The sequence below is a fragment of the Lissotriton helveticus genome, chromosome 12, assembly GCF_964261635.1.
Source record: "Lissotriton helveticus chromosome 12, aLisHel1.1, whole genome shotgun sequence".
Classification (NCBI taxonomy): Eukaryota; Metazoa; Chordata; class Amphibia; order Caudata; family Salamandridae; genus Lissotriton; species Lissotriton helveticus.
In genome coordinates, this window is record NC_136073.1 from 203,771,173 (window position 1) to 203,797,044 (window position 25,872).

At 41.0% G+C, this 25,872-nt stretch overlaps 1 protein-coding gene across 2 annotated transcripts in view; it reads right to left on the reverse strand.

The window, feature by feature from the left end:
• Nucleotides 1-25,872, reverse strand: part of MTHFSD (methenyltetrahydrofolate synthetase domain containing) — a 152,999-nt gene that overhangs the window by 38,946 nt on the left and 88,181 nt on the right. The window contains exons 4-7 of one of the 2 annotated variants that reach the window (XM_078669260.1): nucleotides 7,227-7,340; nucleotides 3,621-3,734; nucleotides 3,068-3,158; nucleotides 829-941 (exon numbers count right to left, since the gene is read on the reverse strand). In XM_078669260.1, coding sequence (XP_078525386.1) covers nucleotides 829-941; nucleotides 3,068-3,158; nucleotides 3,621-3,734; nucleotides 7,227-7,340 — 432 coding nt within the window. Of the gene's footprint in view, nucleotides 1-828; nucleotides 942-3,067; nucleotides 3,159-3,620; nucleotides 3,735-7,226; nucleotides 7,341-7,373; nucleotides 7,488-25,872 lie in introns of both variants that reach the window. The other variant, XM_078669259.1, reaches the window with a different exon arrangement.

Consider the following 25,872-nt stretch of genomic DNA (forward strand, 5'->3'; position numbering starts at 1 on the left):
GGCTGGCGGCGAAGCGCATATCGTTTAAGGCACTGTGCATGTTTCATAAAGTCTCTACTCAGTAAGTCCAGTGGATATTAAAGTCATGTTCCAGTGGAATGTACCAGCCAGAAATCTCTGTTTTGCAGCTCGCAATCAATCTATCAGTCCCAGTGTGCGCAGGAAAAATTGGGGAGGTAGAGCCTTTTTGGTCGTGGAAGCAGGGCTGTGGAACAGTCTGCCCCTCTATAAAACCAAATCTTCCTTTTAGAAAGGCGTTAAAAACTTGGCTCTTCACACTTTAGTAAGACAGGAGATTCTGGGAACCTTTTATTATCTCTTTCCTGTTTTTAGCTCCTGCCTAGCAGCCTAGTAAGACTACAGCACCTTGACACCCATGAGCATTTGTTGCACTCAAGAAATTTCCAATCAAATCAGAATTTTCTAATCAAATGACTCAGGGCACATACCATTAAATCCTTTGAGCCTACATAGAATTGTGTTCTATAGTTTCTGGTATTTTACAGTGACTTGAGTGATGTCTTTAATAGACATCAAACTAATTTGAACTGTTTTGTAAACTTTCATTTCTTTCTTGCTCAACAATCTTCTGTGCCACACACCCATCTTGTATTTGTTATCTTGAAAATCCCCTTAGAATTTTAATCCACACTGAGCCCCCCTTAAGTGCACCTACATACTACACTACATCTCATTTGGATCTGAAGAAATATGAACACATAGGCTCCATTTGCTCACCTTCCAAACTAGCTGCATCATCTACATTGTATGCACATTCCCCTCCTGCCCGGGCCCACAAATCCTTGAAATGCCCTTGTCTGCACCTACCTGGCAGTCGTGGACTATGGTCACTATCACCGTATCCTTGTTCACTGCTCCCATTGATGCCATCATTCCAAACTCCATGTCTGCAAATCCTTCACCTTTCCCAATCCTCCATCCTGTATGTTTGATATATAAAATAAGTATGTGAAGCTATAGACTGAGAGAGGCTAGGTGTGTGTGTGGAAAGAGATAAAAGGCATTAACTTAAGATTTTGTTGAAGAGAACAGGATGACATAACATATGGGTTATTTGAAACTTTATTTCTGTAATGATACAGCTACAAGTTTGAGAAAAGCTTCACAGGAAGAAACTACAGTGCTAAAGAGTATGTTGACATTTGTCTGGGACTGTCCATTCTATTAGAATAACTTAAGAAAAACATACAGTCTTTTCCACATGAATGACACATCTCTAATTATGTGTTATATGTACAAACAAGCTTATACTTAACTCATTTGCTTTTATGCTTTGTGCAGTAACTAAGATGTCACTCTGTTCCAAGGGTTGAGTCTCGCTACAGTCTTACTTCAGAAAGCAATCTGTTTTGTGATTGCAACCTCTCCATAAAAAAAACCACCCTCGAAATTACTTGTGATGATTAAGAAAAAGTTCACATACTGATAACTTCTGTACTTCTTTCAAGAAACATTTGGCCCAAAGCTCAAAGGCATTTTGCAGTCGCAAAGTCTGCAGTTCACAGAATAAAAGGGCTGAGTTGCAAAATACAGTTTTCCTACTTACAAAACTCCTTTTACAGTTTGGAAAAGTCTTTCCAACTGGTAAAAGGGTTTTTGCGACCCTCTTTGAATCACAAATAGGAGGGGGCATGAAAGGGGCACTCCTATTTGCGATTCGGAGAGGAATGTATCAAAGTTCTGCGCCCAAAAATGCACTTGCAAACTATTCATCACATACTGACACCAAAAAGGGTTGGAACAGGTCCCCATTGGATAGCTTCTCCTTTGTGAATCATGGCGGTGTTCTAAGTGGAAGGTGGCATTGGTCACAGGACCACTACCTGCTGTCCCCAATGTCTTTCCAAACAAGAAACCTTTTCCTTTCTAAAACCTGCACCGGCCCCCTTAATGTGCATGGGTTTAATTCTTTTCATGTTTTCAAAAAAAATGCAGAGACAGAGGCCTGGGGGCCCTTGCAGGCGCTCATTCCTGCATTTAACGCAAATCATGGGGGATTGGAAAGAGCAACCTGCCAAATTAATATTCATTAAGTCGTTTTATGGTCCCCTGCAAATGTACAATTTGTGATTTGACCTATCAATACATAGATCACACTGCAAACCAGCACATGAGGGTCACTGTTACTGTAGTTTACCATATGATGGCATTATGCCTATTCGGCATACCTTAGGACATTCTATCATACTGCTGGGGCGCAAAGAAATACCCCATGAATATTATGGTGTCATTCACAGGTTCTCTGTCAAAAATGGTGTGGGCCCACCAGGGATAGTGGTTAATGTCATTTTCAACATGCTTTGCCGACTGCCTCTGTTTGCTGTGGAGACAAGCTATCAGTTCTCAGGCTACTGAGACCTTGGCAGCAGTGGATGGGATGGATTCCACCCAGTTTTTCACCTCTGTCTGGTGATGGATGCACTGTCACAAGGGGCGAATGTATGACAGTATTCTGCGCACGTTTCGGATGCGTGCATTCCGAATGCAGTCTGTACGACGCATTTGTTCAGCACACAAGTCATTTTAACAACTTGCCTTAGGGATGTACTGGATGTTGGAATAGTTTAATTTACTATTCCAACTCCAGTCTACGAAACAGTAGGGAGGGTTATGAACTTTAAATCCAACACCATTCCACCAATGCACCCCCTAAAAGCATGACATTGTTACGACTTGCATGCTGATCGAATGTGCGCTAATGCTGCATTTGTTCTATTGCTGACACTGTGTTTTCACAGCATGATTCAGGCTTCGTCCGAAAGGACGTTTCCCACAAGGGGCATGGCCTTCAAGTAGAATACCCTTGCAAGTAACAAAGTAGTGGTGATTTGTGGTCTTAGGGGTGAGGTTTGACTGCCATGTGTCTCTGAAATATATCAAAGAAATTTGTATTGGACAGGAGCTGACTACTACTGTTTGAAGTATTCACTGATAAAGAGTATGTTTAACACCAGGTACAGGATCCCCAATTGGCAGATGCTTTCAAAGCATGGTTTGGATCCTGAAGGAACAAGTATACATACACAATGCACAATTACTATCTCACCTTTTTCAGAAACAGCCACTGATCCAACAACAACTAGGTCTACGTGGACTTTTGCATCTAGGCCGATTGGCACACTGTAATCTTTGACTCCCTGCAAATAAAAGAAATAGTACAACACTTGCAAGTACAGTTTTTTAAAGATGTACACTGATGATGTTTTGAGGTGGAGACTTCATGATACAGTATTTGTGAGGTAAGCACACATTAAACACTTCTTATTGTATCCTTTGTCTACAAGTCAAGTGGTGCCATGACAGAAGGTGATGAAGCAGACATAGCAGTTGATTACTGTTAACCATTGCAAATGTATTTCCCCACTACAGGTTACAGATAACTCTATTTGAAAAATGTGAAGCTCAGAACATGACTATTCTAAACATTTACTTTTTTAAAAATTATTTCTCATCCAAAGAGTACATTCGCAACTCTGAAGGACTCTTACATTGTATAAAAAGCATTACAATATGGGGTGATGACTATAACATTCCTCTAAAGCAATTTTCTTTTCAGTGTCTTGAATTAATTAAAATTCACTGACAGGTGACAAACTCACCTGAGACGTAGAACAAATTCTCAGTATGTCTTTAGTCGCACCTGGGGGTGGAACTATTTTGTTAAAGAGGCCAGTTCTGAGACGTGGCGTTGGGACCAATAGGGTTTTTCTTGCCTAATTAAAAAAAAGAACCACATTTGAAATAAGTAGATTCATTTCATTTTGGAGAAGAAGAGAAAACAAACAAAGTACTAGTGCGAGAATGTGTGTATTTAACAAATTATTGTATTGTGCCAATTAATTTATAACTTGTTGAATAAAATAAAGCGAAGGTTTCAAAAATAAGACAACAAAAATCAGCTCATTTAAAGTAGACAACAATATCTTGAATTTCTGCAGACCTGGGTCCGTTTAGGGGCATTGTTAATGTATCTTGTTGTCGTTGTCATCTCATATCTCCTAGCATAACCAGTGTTTACGTCCACCTATTCATGTCTTCCCATCTCTTTATCTTTGGATTCCTGTATCTCCCAGTGTCTTGCTTTGTTTATTTATCCCATGCCTGTTTTCTACAATGTCTCTTTATGGTTCCTGAAGTACAGGATTCCTTGAATTAATATAAGCAAGTGTTTCTTTTTGTCGTATATTCCTCTTGTGTGACCCCCAAAGTTTGTCTAATCTTCATCCTTTCTAGACTTCTTTCTTTCTATGCCAGGACTGGAGGCGACCCAGTCTCGAACAGCTTTACCAAGCTCAAAAGCAGAAGAAACAGCCAGAATACAGAAAAAACTACGTTATCCAGAAGCATATCAGAGACACTCCATAGAGCCAATCACGGGCAATCACACTCTGTATTTTGCTCTACTTCCCATAAACCATCCTCTTTATTCGGGTCTGGAGGCCAGGAAAATGGAGATATCTTTCCTCTGCTCTGTGGGCATTTGCTTTGGGTACCCCCCCCCTTTCTACTAGATATTGCTTTGGTTATTTATGGAAATGCTCGTCCTAACCTTTAACTATCAGTTCAGGACCTATTGCTTGCGTACTGAGGGGTGTTTTCCCACAGTGCTGCATCAGCGGTGCAGTGTGGGTGGTTTCTCCTTGGCAAAGAGGATGGCTGATTGCCAGTGTGCTCCAAAGAGCCTTGTCGGCCACTGCGACGCACACGTCTGACAACCACAGAGCTGCCCTGGAGAGGTGGAGTATGAGTGGTATGGTCGCCCTCGGTTTCCAGCATAGAAGAGCTTTGCAGTCGCTGCACAGATGCATTTTTGTCACACTTCGTATGAGGCCTCAGTACTCACGGTGGCCTCCCTGAATGCAGCTGGTTCAGACATGAGTGCACCGAGAGCACATAGTAGCCACCTGAGAGGGGCCAACCCTTAAGATAAGTACAGTGTGATGTGGGGTAACACATTTAAATATCCTCTCATAGGCTACTCGTGAGGATCCGCCTACTCCACTCCTTCCCAAGACGAGGTCCTACGGGGTGACATGGACTCACACAGGTCTGGCGTCTACGAGGAGGAGCCTGACCAAAGTTGTCCATAGCACCCATCTTCTTTGGCTAAGCGCCCTTGAGTTCTAAGCTAGGCTTCGGAATCACAATTTGTTCAGATGGGTTGGATCCAAAAGATTGTACCACTCCGTGTCCTCAAAGTGGTCCCCCTGTGATACGGCCACCCAGCTCGTGGAAGGTAGGATTAGGAAGACTCTCCATAAGTAAGTCAGGGGCCTCTTGTGAGGAGCATTCCCAGGAGACCCGGTCAGAACTAGACAGCAAGATGACAACCTTTCACTCTACGTTTGTGAAACACCCCAACAATGGAATTGTGAGGTCGTGGAGAGTCTTTTAAGATAAGTGTCTTGACATTGCTGGGGGCCTCACTAAGATCTTTTATATAGCAGAGAAGGCCAAGGATTCCAGGAGTCTTTTCTCTAATTATCCAGGGCAAATCGGGCAGTTTGCTTCCATGGCAAGACCAACTGTACCTTGTGCATGGATCGTAAGTGCTACCTGGTCGTTACTGTGGAATCAAAGTTTGGGGAGCTGGCCATCTCGGAAGCAGACACAGTCGCTGACAGTGGGCTGCCATTTCTGACGTGAGCAAGATCACCATAGCATTTACTTTCCGGGATAAAGCTCAATCCTCGATAAGGAAGGTTTAAGGGCCCAAGAATTTTGAGACTCAAAGGTACAGACATAAATTATCTCAAAATTCTGCATTTCTAGCCACCTGAACCCACTTATATTAGAAGGTTTACAAACATACAAGGTTATAGCAAAAAAGACCATGGGATTTGGGGTTACTTTTAAAAGTACTAAAATAAAGGTAACAACTTTTGCTAACCCCACACCAAACTACAAAAACTATAAATAATGTTAATTTTTTGAGGTGTACAACTCCCATACCTCACAATAAGAGGAAACATTCTGAAAGATTAGCTATAACAGTGCATATCAAGGAACTCAACTATGATAGCACCTAAATTCATCAATAGAGAAACAGTGTTTAATGTGCCATTGGCAAATGAGGATGAAACACATCAAGAGTTAGTTAGTGGGTTGAGTGGTAAATACAGAAGGAAAGAGGGCCACTGCTTGGTTAGGGCAGTGAGAAGCTGTTGAGTTAATATGGGCTTTCAAACAGTCAATGGTAAGTACTGTCAATAGGGTCTTCTGGGATATCAATGCAAGGTGTATCTAAGACTTCCTCTCGTGAATACCTTTATCTAGGGCATGTAAAGGTCACACATGGACCTATTTTTGCAGTTAAAAGATTACTGGAAATTAAAAGACACAAAAGTCTACCTAGAGGTCAAACATGATCATCTACCTGCACATTCATCACCAAAACCTTCACCACCAAACAGTGGCAGCACACTGAACTAAGCAGACATGTGTAACATTGCATTAGCGGGAGATGAATGACTGTCAGAGGCTGGCCAGAGTGAATTATATTTATATATCATCTGCCCAACAGACTGCAGTTTACGGTCAATGAGTGGTAAGCATCTACAACTTTGGGGTATAATTAATTGTAGTGGTTTAGTGATTTGTGAAGTAGCGCACACATAATTCTTTTTTTTTAAGCTGGCAATTTTTGCAAGGTTTTATGAACTGTTGATGAAAATAAACAACTCATTGCGAAGAGAAAGGGCAAACTGAAAAGAGCAGCATGAACCCAAGGCAATGGCTGCAGTACACACAGGGATCAGACAAACAATCCTTATGCGGCTTCATTCATTCAGTTTTCTAATGTACATTGGTATACCAATACAAAAAGTACTGAATGCATGGCTAAAATCGATTACTTTTAAAACTAAAACAATCTCAATAATTAGGCACCATAGATAAAGTAGTAGGCCATTGACCCAGTTGTATTAACCTTGACATAAGTTGATGACGCCACGAAAGGTACAGGAGGCCAGCGAGAAATCCAAGGGGTGGGAGTGCATGTAACTCAAGTTTTGGCAACAATTCCGGCAACGTCGAGTATGTGCTGGGTTTCAAACAAGCTAGGGACATTAGTGAGTAGGCACTTAAGAATTTACGGTGTCAACACAAACATAGAAGCACAAATTTTAAACAACCAATATATTTTACCTTTTTACTCCTAAGTATGATTGGTACATACGCTTGTGGTATAAGGTTATTCACAGTACCTCCAGTGCTGCTAGCCGCACTCCTTCGAGAGGCTTGTCAGGGTCCACTTTAACCTCACTGGTTCTGTTGAAAACTTCAAGATCTTTAATACCTGCACAAGCATGGCGTGAACCCTGCATTAAAAGAATGAGTACAGTATCACTTACTTCTAGTGTAAGAAAGCGGGCATTCTTCTGAGGCGTGTCAGGGTTAATTTTGATTACTTCGGCTTGTCTAAACTCTTTCAGAGTTGGCAGTTTTTCTGAAGCATGAGCAGCACCCTGTTATCACAAAATATTGATATAATGATTCATTCTTGCAACATTTAGAAAGTAAGATTAGCAATCACATACATAATCCTTAAATTCCTATTAAATTCTCATGTACTGCACTGATATGAAGTATTCTCTCTGAAGCACAACCCCACAAAAACCACATTCAGCAATATATATACATATATATATATATATATATATATATATATATACATATACATATACATATAGCGGCGGCGGAAAGGGGAGAGGCAGAGCCAAGCCCAACAATTGGAGCAATCGGACTCGGAGCAACAATAACTGACTCAAGCCACAGACACCACCAGACAAAATCTGACGGTGGTCAACCTGACCGAAAGAACTTTAACCAACACTGAAACGAACTTACTCAGACTTGGATTGACTTTTTGCCCCAGTACCCCTCTCGAATATACCCAAACCAGAATAGACCTCTTTAGATTCACACGCAAGTTGAAGTTGCATAAGTACTTCAAACTACGACCCCACCTCAAAGAAAGGGAAGATGCGGGTATCAGAACAACGGTGACGGACGCCCTCACGGGCAGAGAAATTGAAGCTCTGGAAACTCTCGAAGAACTGCGTGGAGAAGATCTCAGACAGAATCTATCTGGACCTGGGAATAGAGGACAAAGAGCACTTGCGCTGGGTATAGAACAAGATCGCGAAGAGAGTGGATACAAACCAGCTTCCACATTTGTCCCACAAATGCCGTGGGATTCAATCGACGCCTTCTCCGAAGCCATGACCCAAGAACTCATGCAATACAGAAAAACTAACCATCCTGTTAAGTACAACATTACGGAACAACAAAAAATGGCCCTACAAGATCTCATGAATGATGATAAAATCATCATCAAGCCTTCAGATAAAGGTGGTAATGTTGTGCTTCTCACCAGGGAATACTACAGATCAGAAGCCCTACGCCAATTAGAAGACACCAAATTTTACAGCAGATGCACCAATGATGCATACCTGGAAAGTATCCGGAGCTATGATAAATTAATAGGGAAATGGCATAATTGCAACATGCTCAGTAAAGATGAATTTCTCTATCTCCGGACCACCCAACCACTTACACCAACCTTCTACCATCTGCCAAAACTACATAAGGACAGCCTATTCCCTCCAGGCCGTCCTATAGTTTCTTCAATTGGCAGTCTCACCGAAAACATGTCCCGATTCATCGATAAATTCCTATTTCCTTTGGTTTTGACCCTGCCCTCATATGTTCGGGACACCAAGGACTTTTTGAATCTCATTAGGAACGTGAATTGGAACCCAGACTGCCTATTGATGGTACTTGATATCACCAGCTTGTACACTGTTATCGATCATCAACAGGGCCTACAAGCCATCCAGCATTTTCTGAACTTGAGACCAATGAGACTTGCAACTCACAGTGTCATGATTCTCGAGTTCATCGAATTTTGTTTGAACAATAATATTTTCTTATTCGAGGATCAACTGTTCAGACAAGTGTCTGGGACGGCGATGGGTACTTGCTTCGCTCCCAGCTATGCGAATCTTTTCGTTGGCTGGTGGGAGGAGCAGGTACCCAGGAGCTGTATGGTGGATGGAGTGGAAGGGAGGACGGAGGGTTGGTTCAGGTATATTGACGACCTGTTTATTGTTTGGCGAGGCCCGTTAGTAACAGCACATGCCTTCATTGATGAACTGAATAAGAATGCCTATAACTTACACTTTTCAGGGACTGTAAGCGCGACATCAGCTGAATATTTAGACCTGAAAGTGTGTGTACAAGACCAGCAGATACATACAGCTCTACACAGGAAAACTACCGCCGGCAATTCTACCCTTTTTGCCAGTAGTAGTCACCCTCCCCAACTGGTCAGGAGCATTCCGTACGGAGAGCTTCTCAGGCTCCGTAGGAATTGTTCCAGATTAGAGGACTTTGATGTAGCAGCCAACGAGTGCGTAACTCGCTTTAAGGCTAGGGGTTATGGTGAGTCTCTTTTGAAAAGAACCCTGAAGAAAGTAAGAGCTATCCCTAGAGACTCCCTACTCATCACAAAACCTGCCACCAAGAAAGCTGACAATGGCACAGGAGGGTTCAGATTAATAACCCCCTTCTCTGCGGGAGCTAATGACCTCAGATCAATGCTGCGAAAAAATTGGCATATTCTTAAAACAGACAGTGTCATCAAGGACGACCTACCTGATCACCCACTGATAACCTTTAATAAAACCAGATCTTTAAGAGATCATTTGGTGACCAGCCACCTGGAGAGACCTTTGGCCAAAAGTAACACCTTAAAATCTATGAGTGGTTTCTTCCCATGCGGGAAATGCAAAGCGTGCGCTGGAAGTAGAAGAGTACTTTCAGTGGACAATCATGAAACCGGTAAAAAACTGCATATAAAAAAGTTCATAACTTGCAGTACTCCCCTAGCCGTGTATTGTTTGGTGTGTCCCTGTGGCCTTCGCTACATAGGGAGCACCATCAATATGCTGAAATTGCGGATCTTAGAACACCTAAGAGCCATTGACAAAGCAGATCAGGCATACCCAGTTGCCCGGCATTTTGCCGAAAAACATAACAGGGACCGCAATCAGCTGCAGTATTTCGGTCTTGACACCATAAAAAACAACGCTAGAGGAGGTGACCGCCTGCGACGACTACGCAGACTTGAGTCACGCTACATCATAGATCTATCCACCAAATGGCCGAAGGGGATGAATAGTGGGGAAGAAATGATCGTCCACTTAGGCAAATAACATCATGGCTGTTTCTATAACTGATCATATTCTATTTTTGCAAAAATATGGGTCACTGCATGTGTACATTACTAGTGCGTGTGGGCGTGTGTATATATTGTATAATCTGTATTAACATGTGGGGGAGGTTATTAAGATGAATTGACAAACTGCCTCTGGAACTCATATGCAATCTACAGAAGGGTGAAGTTCTTTTGATTTTCTCCTTAATCTTTTATCTTATCTAGACACACTGCCCATGATAAGTGGCACTTTGGTAGGATTCGAAGGGCTCTTTGTCTCCTATGTTACTTGCTTAGTTGACAGTAACTTGATTTTAATACACCACTGGCATTTCCTCACGGTTTTTCCTGGCATCCCTCACCCCTTGCATTTTGTATATCACATTATGGTTATTTAACGTAACAAATGAAATTTACATTACAGGCTACACATAGAGTAATCTCTCTTTGTTTTTTAGAGGACCATTGCCGATCCACGGCTATATTAGGAATGTACAATAATTTCCAGTATTATGATTAAGATCTCCCATCTGTGCATATTTACCTATCTGTAGGTATGATATTATGCAGTGCATTCTTTGTGAATAGGAATGTGTGTATACTTTTTACCGTTCCAAGATGGCGCTTGTGCTAGCTGGGAGTGCTTTGGTCCTCTGTCGATGTCGACTGAGAGGTGTAACCTGTTCACATTGTGAAATATATAACATGTACCGGTTTTCAATGTGTAAATCACACACTGACGAAGGCTAAGAGCCGAAACGCGTCTGTGGCACGCTTGTGGTGAATAAAACTACTGTGTGAATCTGGTACCCCCCCGAGTGCTGTCTTTTCTTCCTTGGATTTGCAAGGTTGTTTGAGCGCAATATATATATATATATATATATATATATATATATATACATATACATATATATTACCTACTGGCGGTCGCCAGTAGGTATATATAGTTAGGATTTTTTCTCTATGGGTTTTTTGAAAATTCTATGTCTAATAACTTTGGCGTTTGTGGACGGAATTGGCTGAAATTTTCAGGAAAATGGCACATTTTGTTTCTGAGCAGCCCTTGAAAATTTGGGGGGGTTCGTCAAGGGGGGGCCGAGAAAAAAGGGGGGTCCCAAAACGTGTTTTTAACATTGAGTTTTCCATAGGGCGGTTGGCCTCACTTTTAGCCCGAACGGCTGAATGGATTTGCACGAAACTTGGCAAAATTGTAGGGACTCGTAGCCCGATGTGCCTTTTGTAGGTCTCAATATATGTGCTCCAGTGGATTTTGAGAAATTAACGTTTAAAAAAAGATATATATCTGTAACAGCGGACCAGGCAGCGCTCCGGTTCGCGTACTTTACGCGCAACGGAGCTTTGTGAAGCGAAGCTGATTGGTTCTCCGGCGTCTGTCAACATTCCAAAAAGTCCGTAGCGGCCGCCATCTTGTCTCTCGGTAGGATCGAGAGACAAGAGGAGGTCAAAACAAAGGGGGAAATAACTATAAGGGGGCATAGTAGATCCTCGCTGACCCCCTAGGTTTGATGTGGAGGTTTTAAAAGGGCCCCGCGGGGCAAAAAAAAATAATAATAATAATAATCGAACGGCTGAATGGATTTGCACGAAACTTGGCAAAATATTAGGGACTGGTAGCCCGATGTGCCTTTGCTAGGTCTCAATATATGTGCTCCAGTGGATTTTGAGAAATTAACGTTCAAAAAAAGATATATATCTGTAACAGCGCTCCGCTTCGCGTAACGGAGGTTTGCGAAGCTGATTGGTCATTCTGTCACTGGGCTATAGTTGGGCTACATCTGGCTGATATTTGGGCTACATTTGTTTTTTTGTGTGTCTGGCGGCCATCTTTGGGCTACATTGGGCTACATTGGGCTTCATTGGGCTACATTGGGCTACATTTGGGCTCCAACATATATATAGGCCAATGTAGCCCAATATATATTTTTCAAAGTTAATTTTCGTAAAAACCACTGGAGCATATATCTTGAGACATAGCAAAGGCACATCGGGCTACCAGTCCCTACAATTTTGCCAAGTTTCGTGGAAATCCATTCAGCCGTTCGAGCTAAAAGTGAGTCCAACCGCCCTATGGAAATGAAGGAAATGAATGGGTAATTTGTAATTAGCAAATAGCTAATCGCAAACTAGGAATGGTAAAGAATCGCTATTTATTCCTTAAAGTTCGCTATTTAGGAAATGCAAAAAACTTTGATGATACATATGGCGGTTCATCTCTAACAAGATAAGAAGCATAGGGATACATTTATGATGACTGGCGCATCACCAGGGATGTGTTAGTCATTCTGTGCCGCTGTTCCGTCACCTATGGTGTGCTGCATTTACAATGCGGCGCATCATGGGGCAAAAACAGCACAGATGCGTGATGTATCTGTGCCGTAAAGGTGGCGCATTGCTGGAGTTGTATCGCAAGTGTGATGAAGCTCCAGCAAGGGTCGGGGGTGCCCCTGTCGCAGGGTTTCTGTTCTCACACAGAACTGTGGACAGAGGATTGGAACCTCGGCGAATTAGGGTGTCCCAAAACTCACGTTAGTAATCAAAAACTCCTTAGCAAGCTAGGTACAGTGTCACATTGGATATAACAAACTCTCAATGTTTAGACAATCCAGAATATGAACTTATAGTACCTCAGGATACGTGGAACTCATGAACAGTCGGTCGTTATATATTTCTTAGAAACCAGAACATGGAGTTAAGAAGAACACATGTGTATTTGAAATGTTTATTTACTAATGCCGTCTTCTCAGGCGTAGTATCTTAGATAATAGAAGTACACATATTATCAGTAGCAAAATTACCAGCATAGTTACTAGTACATAAAAAGCGAATGGTGACAGTATGTTAACATGCTGTAAATGAATAAGAGTTAGCAACACTTATAAGCAGCCGCGGGCCGTGGAGGGAGTTACGGTGGGGCAGGGAGGCGGGGAGGGGGAGGGGCAAGGTAGAGAGGGCTCCACCCTGCTTCTCCCCCTCCCCGCCTCCCTGCCTCACCGTAACTCCCTCCACGGCCCGCGGCTGCTTATATCTCACCCTCCCTAATACACATATTATATTATTTGCTAAGAAGGTCTCTTTGTGTTGGTTTAGGGCGTGCCCATACTTTAGTGTCTTAGATTTGAAGGAATCACATCAGCATACACCAGCTCTCTCTTCATGTGAACCGCATCAACTGTTGTGTATGTGTGTTCGGCAAAGCAATATAAAACTCGCCTCATGCCCAGAATTGGCAGAAGTTGCACTTATGTTATGAGTATGAAGTCGTGGAGATCAGACCTCATAACAATTCTGTATCGTGTTGTTCTTGAAACTTTAGCACTCGCTGTACAGATATAGTTTAACAAGCAAAGCAGATAGTAGAGCAATAACATATTATTCTCATGTAAACCACGATGAACTACTAGGTGGAAAGCTAAAGCAACAACTAAGTGTCGTGTGCAGAAGTTGCAAAAAAGGAAAAATGGCGTTTAAACCGGTAATGAGCCCATGCTAACTTAACACGGTGTAAAGATATCCAGGACCTAGATGACACCTCCCCATGATCCGGAAACAAACTGAATAAGATAATAGAAGTGCCATCTCATGAGAGCAGATTGCAAGTTTATATGTGGACGGTCCGCAAGGTAAAGCATTAAAAACTAGGAAAATTTAATGCTAAAGAAAAATAAAACAGCCAAGTACTTTATCGAGTCTTAAGCCAATAGGCAAGGTAAATAATAAAAACTTGACAAATAAGTCAATGAATTGTCAATGAAATGCTAGTACTCAGCATATCAAACATGAAAAAGGTCTATGACATAACTGTGTATGCAAAATAAGCTGCAACAGCCTCCAATAGGAAGTCACCGTCTTCATCCGAAAACAGTTCAGCCATCCAATTTAAAAGCGGAAAAGAACATACGTGCTCTCCCAGCACCGGATCCTCTATCACCATCAGAGGACAGCTCGGTGGGTTTTCAAGAAAGCTCTGTTCCAAGAAAGACTGTGCTGCCGCCAGTAAATTCCAGGGACCAAGTAGTCCATGCATCAATGCCACAGCCATAATCCTTTCGCCAGGACAAACCAACTCGTGAGTAATGATAGGAGTCATCAGCTGATTAAAGTCGACGTCAGGAGAAACCGGTCCGCAGAGACACAAATCAATGGCCCAATCGAAATCACAGGTCAGGCAGTGAAATACAGGCTGGACACAGGTGAAGTAGGAGAATCGAAAAGATAATCCATATGCCGTGCTTAATATCGCCAACGGCATTGTGCCATAATATTCTAGCATGCGATTGCGGAACAGTGTCAGCAGCTGCAGGGTGGGAGGTTGCATAGGAGGGACATCCATATTTAAAAATGTAAAAAAGCACAAGAGCGTCCGCTGGTAATGCAAGTAAAAATGCCAATCCACGAACCGGAGTGGAGAAAATGGAATGAAAGGAAGCAGGGATGACTCCAAAGATTTTCTCAAATGAAGTCACGAGACCACTGGTAACAACTTTAAAAAAGTGCGCCAGGGTCTTTGTGGAGGATGCGTTAAAGATAGTCGGAACCATCTTGCTGAAATTGAAAGGCAAATCTGAATTAAAAGTATTCCTTTTATCGTAACAGTAAGTGAACGGGTTATTTGCTGCAGAAATGTTCTATTTCCTCCCACACATGAACATAGGGAGTTTTCAATCTGGCCACAAATACCAACCTTGGGACAGATTTCAACGGCATGGCAAGAATAAGAGCTCTTTTGTCTCAGAGAGAGGTGGCCTTGAGTTCGGCCCGTGAAACTTTCGTGCTTCACATAGCGAACACCCGTACAGAGGTGCAGACCCTTTTCAATTAACTCAGAACAATCTTCATTATTGAGCATCAAATAACTACCATTTTCCAAAACTTGAACGTGGGGATGATAGCAGGAACTGGCGTGCCTTGCAACACGCAAGCCATATTTGGTCGGTGTTTGTTGCATGAACCGTGTAACTGTATGTGCCTACACATTAGTGAATGATCTGGCGTCTCAGTGCATTCCTCTCCATTCAGATAAACTTCTTGATCATCTTTGAAACATCTGTATGTGTATGGAAGCGACCAGACCTCATGAAGAAAAGCACTACCTAAAGGTTCATAACGACCTATTGGTATATATTTCATACAATTTGAAAACTTATATAAAGCAAAAGGCAGCGTTATTAAACCGTGGATAAGGCACGTTGCCAAAAAACCCGCAATCCTCTGCTGATGATGTCACTGAGCATGTCATGAATAATGTAATATGTGACATCATCAGCAGTGGATTACGGGTAATAGTATCTCTAGTTTACTCCCCTATAGCTGTCTTTCTTTTAACATAAGTGTCTGTTTCCTTCCCTTATACTTACTGTTTTTGGTTCGCTTCTAGTTCGCGTACCGGCGAGCGAACTGGGAAGCGAACTAAGAGAAATAGAGGTTGGCACAGTTCCAAATATTGTACCAATTTTTTAATAACGGGGAGGTAGTTCTGAAAAGAACTTTTTTTTTTATTGTTTTTGTTGTTTTATATTTTTTTTATTATTTTTCGGAACATTTTTTTACTTTTTTTGAATTTTTCTGAAGTTTTATATTTTTTTGGGTTTTTCTTGGAGGGGGCAATGAAAACGATTCATTGTAAAGGGCTCAACAGGAGCAACAAAACAAAAAAAGAAGTATTTATTATTTTGGGCGTTTCGTACAAACTTGCATATGATAGTCAATAGCTCTGTTGATCAGAGTGATGCTTTTTTCTCCGTAGGAAATGAATCCATTGCAAAATACGCAGGTGTGTTTTACTTCACCAAATTTCATTTGTATATTTGGCACCATCTCCCTGCCCTCTGGTCCCGTTACTTCCGGTACAACAGATCTTCTGGCCATAATAGGGAGATTATCTAGGTCGTTCCGAAACTGTGCAGCACTGTAGTTGTTAGGATGCCACCTAGTCATATGGCGATGCATTGTGTAGTTTCCGAAACTGTATTTTTTCTCGGTTCCTCTGGACAGTCTATCTTGACATATAAGGCAAGTTACGTATCTTGCATTTACTTTTTTCTGACCTTTGGGAATTTTAAAAAATTGCCAAATGAAGTTTTCTTTCCGGTGAGACGTCCTGGGCTGCTCAGGCAAAAACTGCCTCTCTTCGTGCTCGTCGTCCTGTTCCTCTTCTTCTTCTTCTTGTTGAATTATAACTTGAGCAGGTGGTCCACTCTTCCTTGGATGTGGTGGAGGTGGTGGGGAAGCACCAGCTGAAGCTACTAAAGAAGCCATTGCTCAGTGATCACAAAGGGTCTTTCTCTCACAATGATGAAAGTCAGAGTGAGGAAAGAAGGAGGGATTTTCATCATTTGGGAAAAACAAGAGTTCTCAACCAATCAAAAGTGTTCATTTTAGATTATATGACCTAGTCCTACATCATTAGGAAACCAAAAGTGAAATGAACCAATGAAAAGTGTTATTACCAAGTCACATGACTTGCTGTGTTTACGTTAAGCGCTTTGCAGGGCCTCCCGGTTTGCTTCCAGAAACCTGCGCTTTGCGACTCGCTTCGCGTACCAGTTCGCTAACGTAGCACGTCATATGACGTATCACGCGACAACGTGAAACGTCATGCGGACGGGAGGCGTCACGATGTTGTTTTCTAACGCGGCACTTGCGGTAAAGAAACGTTTACCGGCTCGCGGTCTATTTCGCGGCATCAAGGTCAGCTAACGGGAAGCTTCCCGATTCGCGAAGCGGGAACGAAGTAAAAAAAATATTTTAAAAAAAATTATTCATAAACATATAAAATATATTTTTGGATTTAAAGAAGAATACATTTTACAGCTACAGATATTAGCTGTTAAAAAACCAATGAAATTCACAGAAAAAACCATAGGTTATAGACCATATATAGTTAGGAATTAGCATTTACAAAACCTTGAAAATTCACTGAAAAAACCACAGGTTATAGACCATATATAGTTAGGAATTAGCATTTAGAAAACCTTATTTTACTCACACAAAACCATTGAAATTCCATATATAGTTAGTTGCACTAACTATATATCGTGCACCCGCAATCCACTGCTGATGATGTCACATATTACATCATTCATGACATGGTCAGTGACATCACTGATGACATCACTGATGACATCTCAAATGACATCACTGATGACATCACTGATGACATCTCATTTGACATCAATGACCACATCACTGATGATATCATTCATGTGACAATACAATGCATCTCCTCACATTTTAATATAACCTCTGTTTCACCCAGTGTTAAAAAGAGAGTATAATTTTTGAAACCATTGACACACCAATACTAGTTACTACATACGCACTCACTGATTGCTACGTCTACACACACCTTCACTCATTCACCCATACAATCATTCATACATACAATCACTCATCTTTACAACACTATCATATGCACTCATACACCTATACAGACACTCACAGTCTGCCACTCATCCATGGAGTTACTCACACACCTAGTCAGTCCTGTAAAGAATCAATGACACTTCCATTTTCTTGTCTATACAGTTAAACATAGAGCACCTTACATTTTCAAACATATACTAACACATACTTACCTTCTTATACAATCATTGATACAAGTACAGATTGATCTGCACAGAGTCACACACCTCCCAGCTAGCCTCACACACACTCAGTCTCCCATACAAATACTTGGGCAATCAATCAATAACCCATATAGTTACTCATATAGCTACTGATCAACACATGCAGCAGTTTACAGAACAACAGACATAATGATGCACAAATTAAGACAGTTTAGTCACTAACCCATGCAGTCAGTGAGACACATTTAATCACTCACTCATACAGTCAGTCATGCACCTACTAAATCCTTCGTCCAGACACTTACACATCCACTCATTCTTCAATATGTAAGACATATTTAAACTTTATAGAAACAAAAAATCACTGGATGTTGTTATCAGTGATGTCATCAGTGATGTCATTTGAGATGTCATCAGTGATGTCATCAGTGATGTCACTGACCATGTCATGAATGATGTAATATGTGACATCATCAGCAGTGGATTGCGGGTGCACGATATATAGTTAGTGCAACTAACTATATATGGAATTTCAATGGTTTTGTGTGAGTAAAATAAGGTTTTCTAAATGCTAATTCCTAACTATATATGGTCTATAACCTGTGGTTTTTTCAGTGAATATATATATATATATATATATATATATTACCTACTGGCGATAGCCAGTAGGTATATATAGTTGGGATTGTTTTCCATAGGGAAATCGCAACATTCTATTGGGAATAACTTTGGCGCCGGTTAAGGAATCTTCCTGAAATTTTCCTTTACTTTGCCTCGCGGCGCTCCGCTCCTTCCCTGAAAGTTTGGGGGGGATTCGTCAAGCGGGGGCCGAGATAAAAGGGGGTCCCAAAACGTGTTTTCCCCATGTTAATTTCCATAGGGCGGTTGGACTCACTTTTAGCCCGAACGGCTGAATGGTTTTCCACCAAACTTGGCAAAATTGCAGGGACTGGTAACCCGATGTGCCTTTGCTATGTCTCAAGATATGTGCTCCAGTGGTTTTTACGAAAATTAACTTTGAAAAAATGTATATTGGGCTACATTGGGCTATATATATGTTAGAGCCCAAATGTAGCCCAATGTAGCCCAATGTAGCCCAAAGATGGCCACCAGAGACAAAAAAAAACAAATGTAGCCCAAATATCAGCCAGATGTAGCCCAACTATAGCCCAATGACAGAATGTCCCAGAGTGTTCTAAAGAACAACTAGAGCGCTAACAGTCTTACTTATGACAAAAGTATGGCACACCTGAAGTCATCTTGATTGGAATAAAGTGTTAACACTTAAAACATTTAATTTGCAAAGGAACAAAATGAGATGGTTCATTTTGCCATAGAAATTATGATTAGTGCTGAAGAAAGAAAAATTAGGGCACATTTTGAGTGACTTCTCAAATGCTCTTATATTTCATTAAAACCATAGGTTACACACCAGTTATAGTTAGGAATTAGCATTTAAAAAACCTTTGAAATTCACTGAAAAAACCATAGGTTTCACACCAGTTATAGTTAGCTGGAAATTTTACTCGCATAAAACCATTGAAATTCCCACGTTATAGTAAGTTGGACTCACTATAACTTGCACGTCTGCAATGCACTGCTGATGACGTCACATATTACATCACTCATGCATATATTTAAATATTTAAACATTACTCGCTAATATATGTATTCACTAAGATACACTTAATAAGCCAGTTAACCAATCAAATTTTTTTTTTAAAAACACTGAAAAAACCATAGGTTTCAGGCCTTATATAGTTAGGAATTAGCATTTAAAAAACCTTTGAAGTTCACTGAAAAAACCATAGGTTTCAGGCCTTATCTAGTTAGGAATCAGCATTTAAAAAACCTTTGAAATTCACTGAAAAAACCATAGGTTTCAGGCCTTATATAGTTAGGAATTAGCATTTAAAAAAAACTTTGAAATTCACTGAAAAAAACATAGGTTTCAGGCCTTATATAGTTAGGAATTAGTTTTTAAAAAACCTTTGAAATTCGCTCAAAAAACTATAAGTTTTAGTGGTGTTATAGTTAGCTGGACATTTTACTCATACAAAACCAATGAAATTGCTCCTATATAGTTAGTTGTACTAACTATATTTCGCGCACCCGCAATCCACTGCTGATGATGTCACATATTAGATCATTCATGACATGGTCAGTGAAATCACTGATGACATCTCAAATTACATCACTGATGACATCACTGATGACATCATCCACGTGACAATCACATACACCTTTTCATACACTATTACAATTTTTCATCACTGTTTGTAAAATACAGAGTATCATATTTAAATCCATTGTCACAGCAATACAAGTATCTAAAAATCCACTCAGTGATTCATAGATGTATACACACATCTAATCACTTACCTATGGATTCACTCATACATGCTGTCAATGAACAATAGAACACTATCAAAAATACTTATACATCTATATCGACATTAAACAACAGCACGCATCCTATTCACATATGAAGTCATCCTACTCACTTATGCAAACAATGGATCATACTTACATATTTACTTAGCAAAACACTTATACAAACACCACTTCTTCTATTCATTTAGATAGTAAGTCATACTTAGTGAATTATAAAATCATTATTACAAGTATACAGTTATCCATACAGTCACTCACACAATCATTGTGTCTTATGTATACCTATTTATATACAACAACTGCCTTTTATTTTTCTAGTTTGTTGGACCTGTACCTTTGAGAAATATATTTGCTCATCACCACACCCATAAAGAGATTCCCTCACCCAAACTGTTAGAACATGTAGTTTTAACTTCATATATCTACTGAATCAACTATTCACACATCTTTGGACAGTCACACACCCCCCACCGAACCACACACACTTTCATACTCCCATACAAATACTCAGTTAACTGATCAATAACTAATATAGACTTTCATATAGCTAGTAACCAACTGTAGAATCAGTTTACACAACAACTGACAAAGTGATACAGATATTCACACAGTTTAGTCGCTATCCACTATATTTAGTGAGACATTATAAATTGGTCAAGTAAACAGTCAATTACACTGCTACTAAATCCTCCATCCAAATATTTATTTATATATATCCACTCATTCTTCAATGTAAATTGCTATATATATAATGCATATTTAAATAACGAAGCAAACCACATTCACTGGATGATGTGATCAGTGATGTCATCAGTGATGTCATTTGAGATGTCATCAGTGATGTCACTGACCATGTCATGAATGATCTAATATGTGACATCATCAGCAGTGGATTGCGGGTGCGCGAAATATAGTTAGTACAACTAACTACATAGGAGCAATTTCATTGGTTTTGTATGAGTAAAATGTCCAGCTAACTATAACACCACTAAAACTTATAGTTTTTTGAGTGAATTTCAAAGGTTTTTTAAAAACGAATTCCTAACTATATAACTCCTGAAACCTATGGTTTTTTTCAGTGAATATATATATATATATTCCAACACAATCGGCTTTGTAGAGCCGAAGAGAGAGAGCACACAGGCATCCTTACTAAGATGTTTATTGCAGACCCCTCACCTCCCCACCCCCGCCCCCGCCAGACGCGTTTTGCCTCACGGCTTCGTCAGTGTCGGTTTGTTGTGTACAAAGTGCAGTCATTTCTAGTAGTGACGCATCACATACATTTCATGAACATAAAGGGAGGACCACGGCAAGAGTTGAAAATGCTGCGGCCTTCTTTTAGCATGTTTTGTTCAGTGTGTAATTGTAAGAAAGGGTATTCAGTAAAGTGCTTTAGTGCTTATAAAATTAAAAAAACAAACGACATATGTGCAAAAAAGTAGGGGAATCGCAAATCGAGATTTAGAAAATTGTCAATATTTCAAAATAAGACATGTCTGATAAATATATAATGTGCAGAGTAAAATGGTCATTTCGTAGGGTTTGCAATATTAGTTCATGACCTCTCATTAAGATATACTCGAATGACCAATCCGTGTCACAAAAATGTACATTTACATGCATTCAGTTCATTTCGATAATGTGTCCCTTATCACAGTATCTATCTCTGTATGGGCATGTGTCTCAGTATTTTGTATGAGCCATTGGATAAAAGAACATATTCTCTTATGTATGATTTGATCTAAGTTCAAATAGAACAATGGTTCACTTTCTTAACGTTTTCGTTGAGTTTTCTTTTTACAAGTTCGCCTGCTACATCACCCTGTATTCTAGTTTTCAGTATATTCATAAATGTACCCACATCTCTTCATTGTTGTATAATCCCCAAGGGGCCCTGGTTTGGAGATCGATTATATATTTAGACTCCAGGATTCTGAGTGCCTTGACTCCGTCTCCTCCCCTTTCCCTACGGTCTACCTGATCTAGGCAGTAGAATCTTAATAGATTCCTATTGCTCTGATGGTGTTGGGCAAAATGGCGTGCTACAGGATGAGTCTTATCCTTATTAGTTATAGCACGCATATGTTCAAGCATTCGCTTCTTCGCAGGGTGGATTGTGCTGCCTATATAACGCTTGACGCACGGACATTCTAGGCAGTATATTGTGTATTCTGAATTGCAATTCAGAAACTTTCTCATCTCTCTAGTGGGTTTAACATCTTCTGGTCTTCCTGGATAATTTAGTACCTTTTTACTATGTTTGCAGGCTTTACAACGCAAACATGGGTAAAATCCCTTTACAGTTAGTTTTTTGTGGGACTGTGATGGAGTTGAAGAATGACTATGGACTAGATGATCCCCAAGTGATTGGCAGCGTCGGTAGGTTATCGAAGGACAGTCAGGGAGATGTTTTTTTAAAACATTATCAGTTTTTAAGATGTGCCAGTTTTTCTTAAAAATATGCACCATCTATCCTGATTTGATATTGAAATCAGTGATCATTCTGGTAGGTTCCTCTCTCTTAATTACGGGTTTCACTACCAGAAGATCCTTTCTGTTAACCTTTGCTACCTTATCTGCAGCCTCCCTCAGAATGTTATTTGAGTATCCCCTGATCTTGAATCTAGTGCTGGCTTCATTCTTAGCACTTTGGTAATCTTCCTCCGCCGAGCAGGTACGCTTTAGGCGTAGGAATTCACCAAAGGGGGTGTTACGTATCAGACTCCTGGGATGATGACTGGCTGCATGCAGCACGGCGTTGCCCACCGCGGGTTTCCTACATAGTCTAGTCTGGAGGATGTTGTTATCTACAAAAACCTCCAAGTCCAGGTAATGTACGGAGGTTGAGCTAATGGTGCTAGTAAATCTCAGGTTCCACTCGTTGTCGTTCAGCGTGGCAACGTACTCCTCAGCCGAGGATTGGTCACCGCGCCAGACGACAAAGAGGTCGTCTATGTACCTAGTCCATAGCATTATTTTGTCTGTCCAATGGTCATGGGCGTCGCCCCAGGCCACGTGCTTCTCCCACCAGCTCACGAATAAATTCGCATAGCTGGGGGCAAAGCACGTGCCCATCGCGGTCCCCTTGTTTGTTTATAGAGCTTGCCTGCAAAGAGAAAGATGTTGTTATATAAGCAGAATCTTATAATGCTGAGCAGCATCTGATTGTGCTTGTAATACTTTAGAGGTTTTCTATCCAGAAACCATTTTACTGCTGCAATGCCATCTTCATGGCCTATACATGTATAATGGTTGGTTACATCTAGCGTGGTAAAAGCATGTCTGGTTCCCACATTATGTTGTCCATAAGTCGAAGGAAGTCCTGCATATCTCTCACATACGAGGCTAAGTCTTTCACGATAGGAGCTAGAAAAGAATCAATGAATCTTAAAGTGTTCTCCATTAGGCTGCCAATGGAGGACACAATCGGTCTCCCTGGTGGACTTTTGGTGTTCTTGTGGACCTTGGGGAGGTGGTAAAAAGTTGGTATTGTAGGTGCCTCACATTGTAGGTATTGAAATTCTTCCATATTCAGCATCCCTTCATTTTTCCATCCTTCCAACAGGATTTGATAATCAATGGTGCATTGTACATATTCAGAATTGTTAATTATTGTATAGCACTCAATGTCTGTAAGTTGGCGTAATGCCTCTTATACATAGGCCTCCCTTTTGAAAATCATGATGTTTCCCCCTTTTTCAGAGGGCTTTATTTCAATGCTTTCATCGTTTTTCAAGGATTTTATTGCCTCCCATTCTTTACGTGTTATGTTGGAACGTTTATTACCAGCTCCATTATTTGTTTTAGCTAGTTTCTCTAGGTCCATGAGAATTGCTTCATTGAATACATCTATGGCATCATGTGGTGTACTGGGGAGTTTTTTCGATTTATTTTTGATGTTACTAGGGTCTTTCATTTGCGTGACCACTGTCTCCTCCCTATTTGTAACTAAGTCACCACCAGTTTCCATTTCAATTTGATCCATAGATTGAATTGCAAGCAAAGTCTCTAAATCATCACCTCATAGCTCAGCAAAGTCCCCACCTACATTGTTGTATTCTTCCCCCGTGTTGTTTATATTGGGATGTAGGAGAAAGATTTTTTGAAACTTCAATTTTCGTATGTATTTGAATAAGTCTATCCGTGTCTGTCCCAGATCGAATTCCGAGGTTGGACAAAAGGTTAATCCTCTTTTGAGTACTTTCATTTCTTCCTCCGTTAATATCCGATTTGACAGGTTAATGGTGTTATTGTCATCAGTTCTCATTACCATTTGTTCCTTCTGACCCTGTTCCATGTTACTCTCGGCGAGGTGGTAGGCAGATCTCCCCCTCTTGCCCCTCCTTGATTACATGGTATTTGTATAAAAAAGGAGGGTCATTCGAACTGTCATTTGCCCTTGAGCTTGTTTTCTGCTCCCCTCCAGAGATCTCTGCTTCTGATTCTGAAGTATCCCTGTTGTTGGCGCTTGGGATGCCTTGTGCCAATCGTTTTCTTGTGGCGTCGAATTTGGGGGCAAAAGTTAGGATTTGACCCGTTCTATAATCCTGCTTGTCTCGTTGGAATTTGGTTTGTTTCCTTTTCTTAATGCTTGCTTCATAGTCTTTTAATCTCTTCACCATGGCATTTTTCAATTCTTCACTGGACTTTGTGTCTTTCTTTTTATTGATAAACTCCTCAAGTTTACATATTTCTATCAGACATTTCTCCCGGTCGGTCCACGCATATTTTATTAAAATCAGTACCATCCCTTTTGCTGAATCAGCCGTGTATTCAGCCCATTCTTTCAAGAGGGCGGGGTCAGGGTTCTCGTATGACAGTACTGTAAAGATGCGTAGACCTTTTGGGATCCTGTTGCAGTCCGCATATCGTTGTAGTGAAGTGGCTTCCCACCACTTTCTAATTTCTCTTTCCTGCATCTTTTCTAGATGTTGGTATAGGATTTTGAGATTACTGGCGGGTGTTTGAAGCATTGTTGCATTTTCAGCTCTCGTAGGGACATCGCTGACGGATCTAAACATGTCAGCCGCTGCAGACTCCCTCTCTTCAATACTGGACATGATCGTAATAAAGTTTTCAATATGCACAATTCAGAAAAGGGGGGCTTCTTTTTCACTTGTTCGGGGTCTGCAAACTTCTCTGTACCTTACGGGACAGAGGCTGAACTTATTACGAGAGAAAGAATCAGCTTCACTCACCGGTCGGAGTCTGGAGGTGTAGTCACGTCCTCCGACGTCAGCTCCACGTCCGCTCACGATCGCTGGGCAGGCAGTCCGTGTCTCCGTCTCTGTGTTGCTTGGAATCCGGTATCCGGGCTCCAACTCATTATCCGTTCAACATGCCTCGGGGCTGACTAACTTTTCGCACAGGACATCACCGCCATCGCTCCTCTTGTTTCCCGGGTGCTTCGATCCAGCGGTGGTGGGCCGCTCAATTATTCCAACACAATCAGCTTTGTAGAGCCGAAGAGAGAGAGCACACAGGTATCCTTACAAAGATGTTTATTGCAGACCCCTCACCCCCCCCCCCCCGACAGACGCGTTTCGCCTCACGGCTTCGTCAGTGTCGGTTTGTTGTGTACAAAGTGCAGCCATTTCTAGTCGTGACGAATCACATACATTTCATGAACATAAAGGGAGGACCACGGCA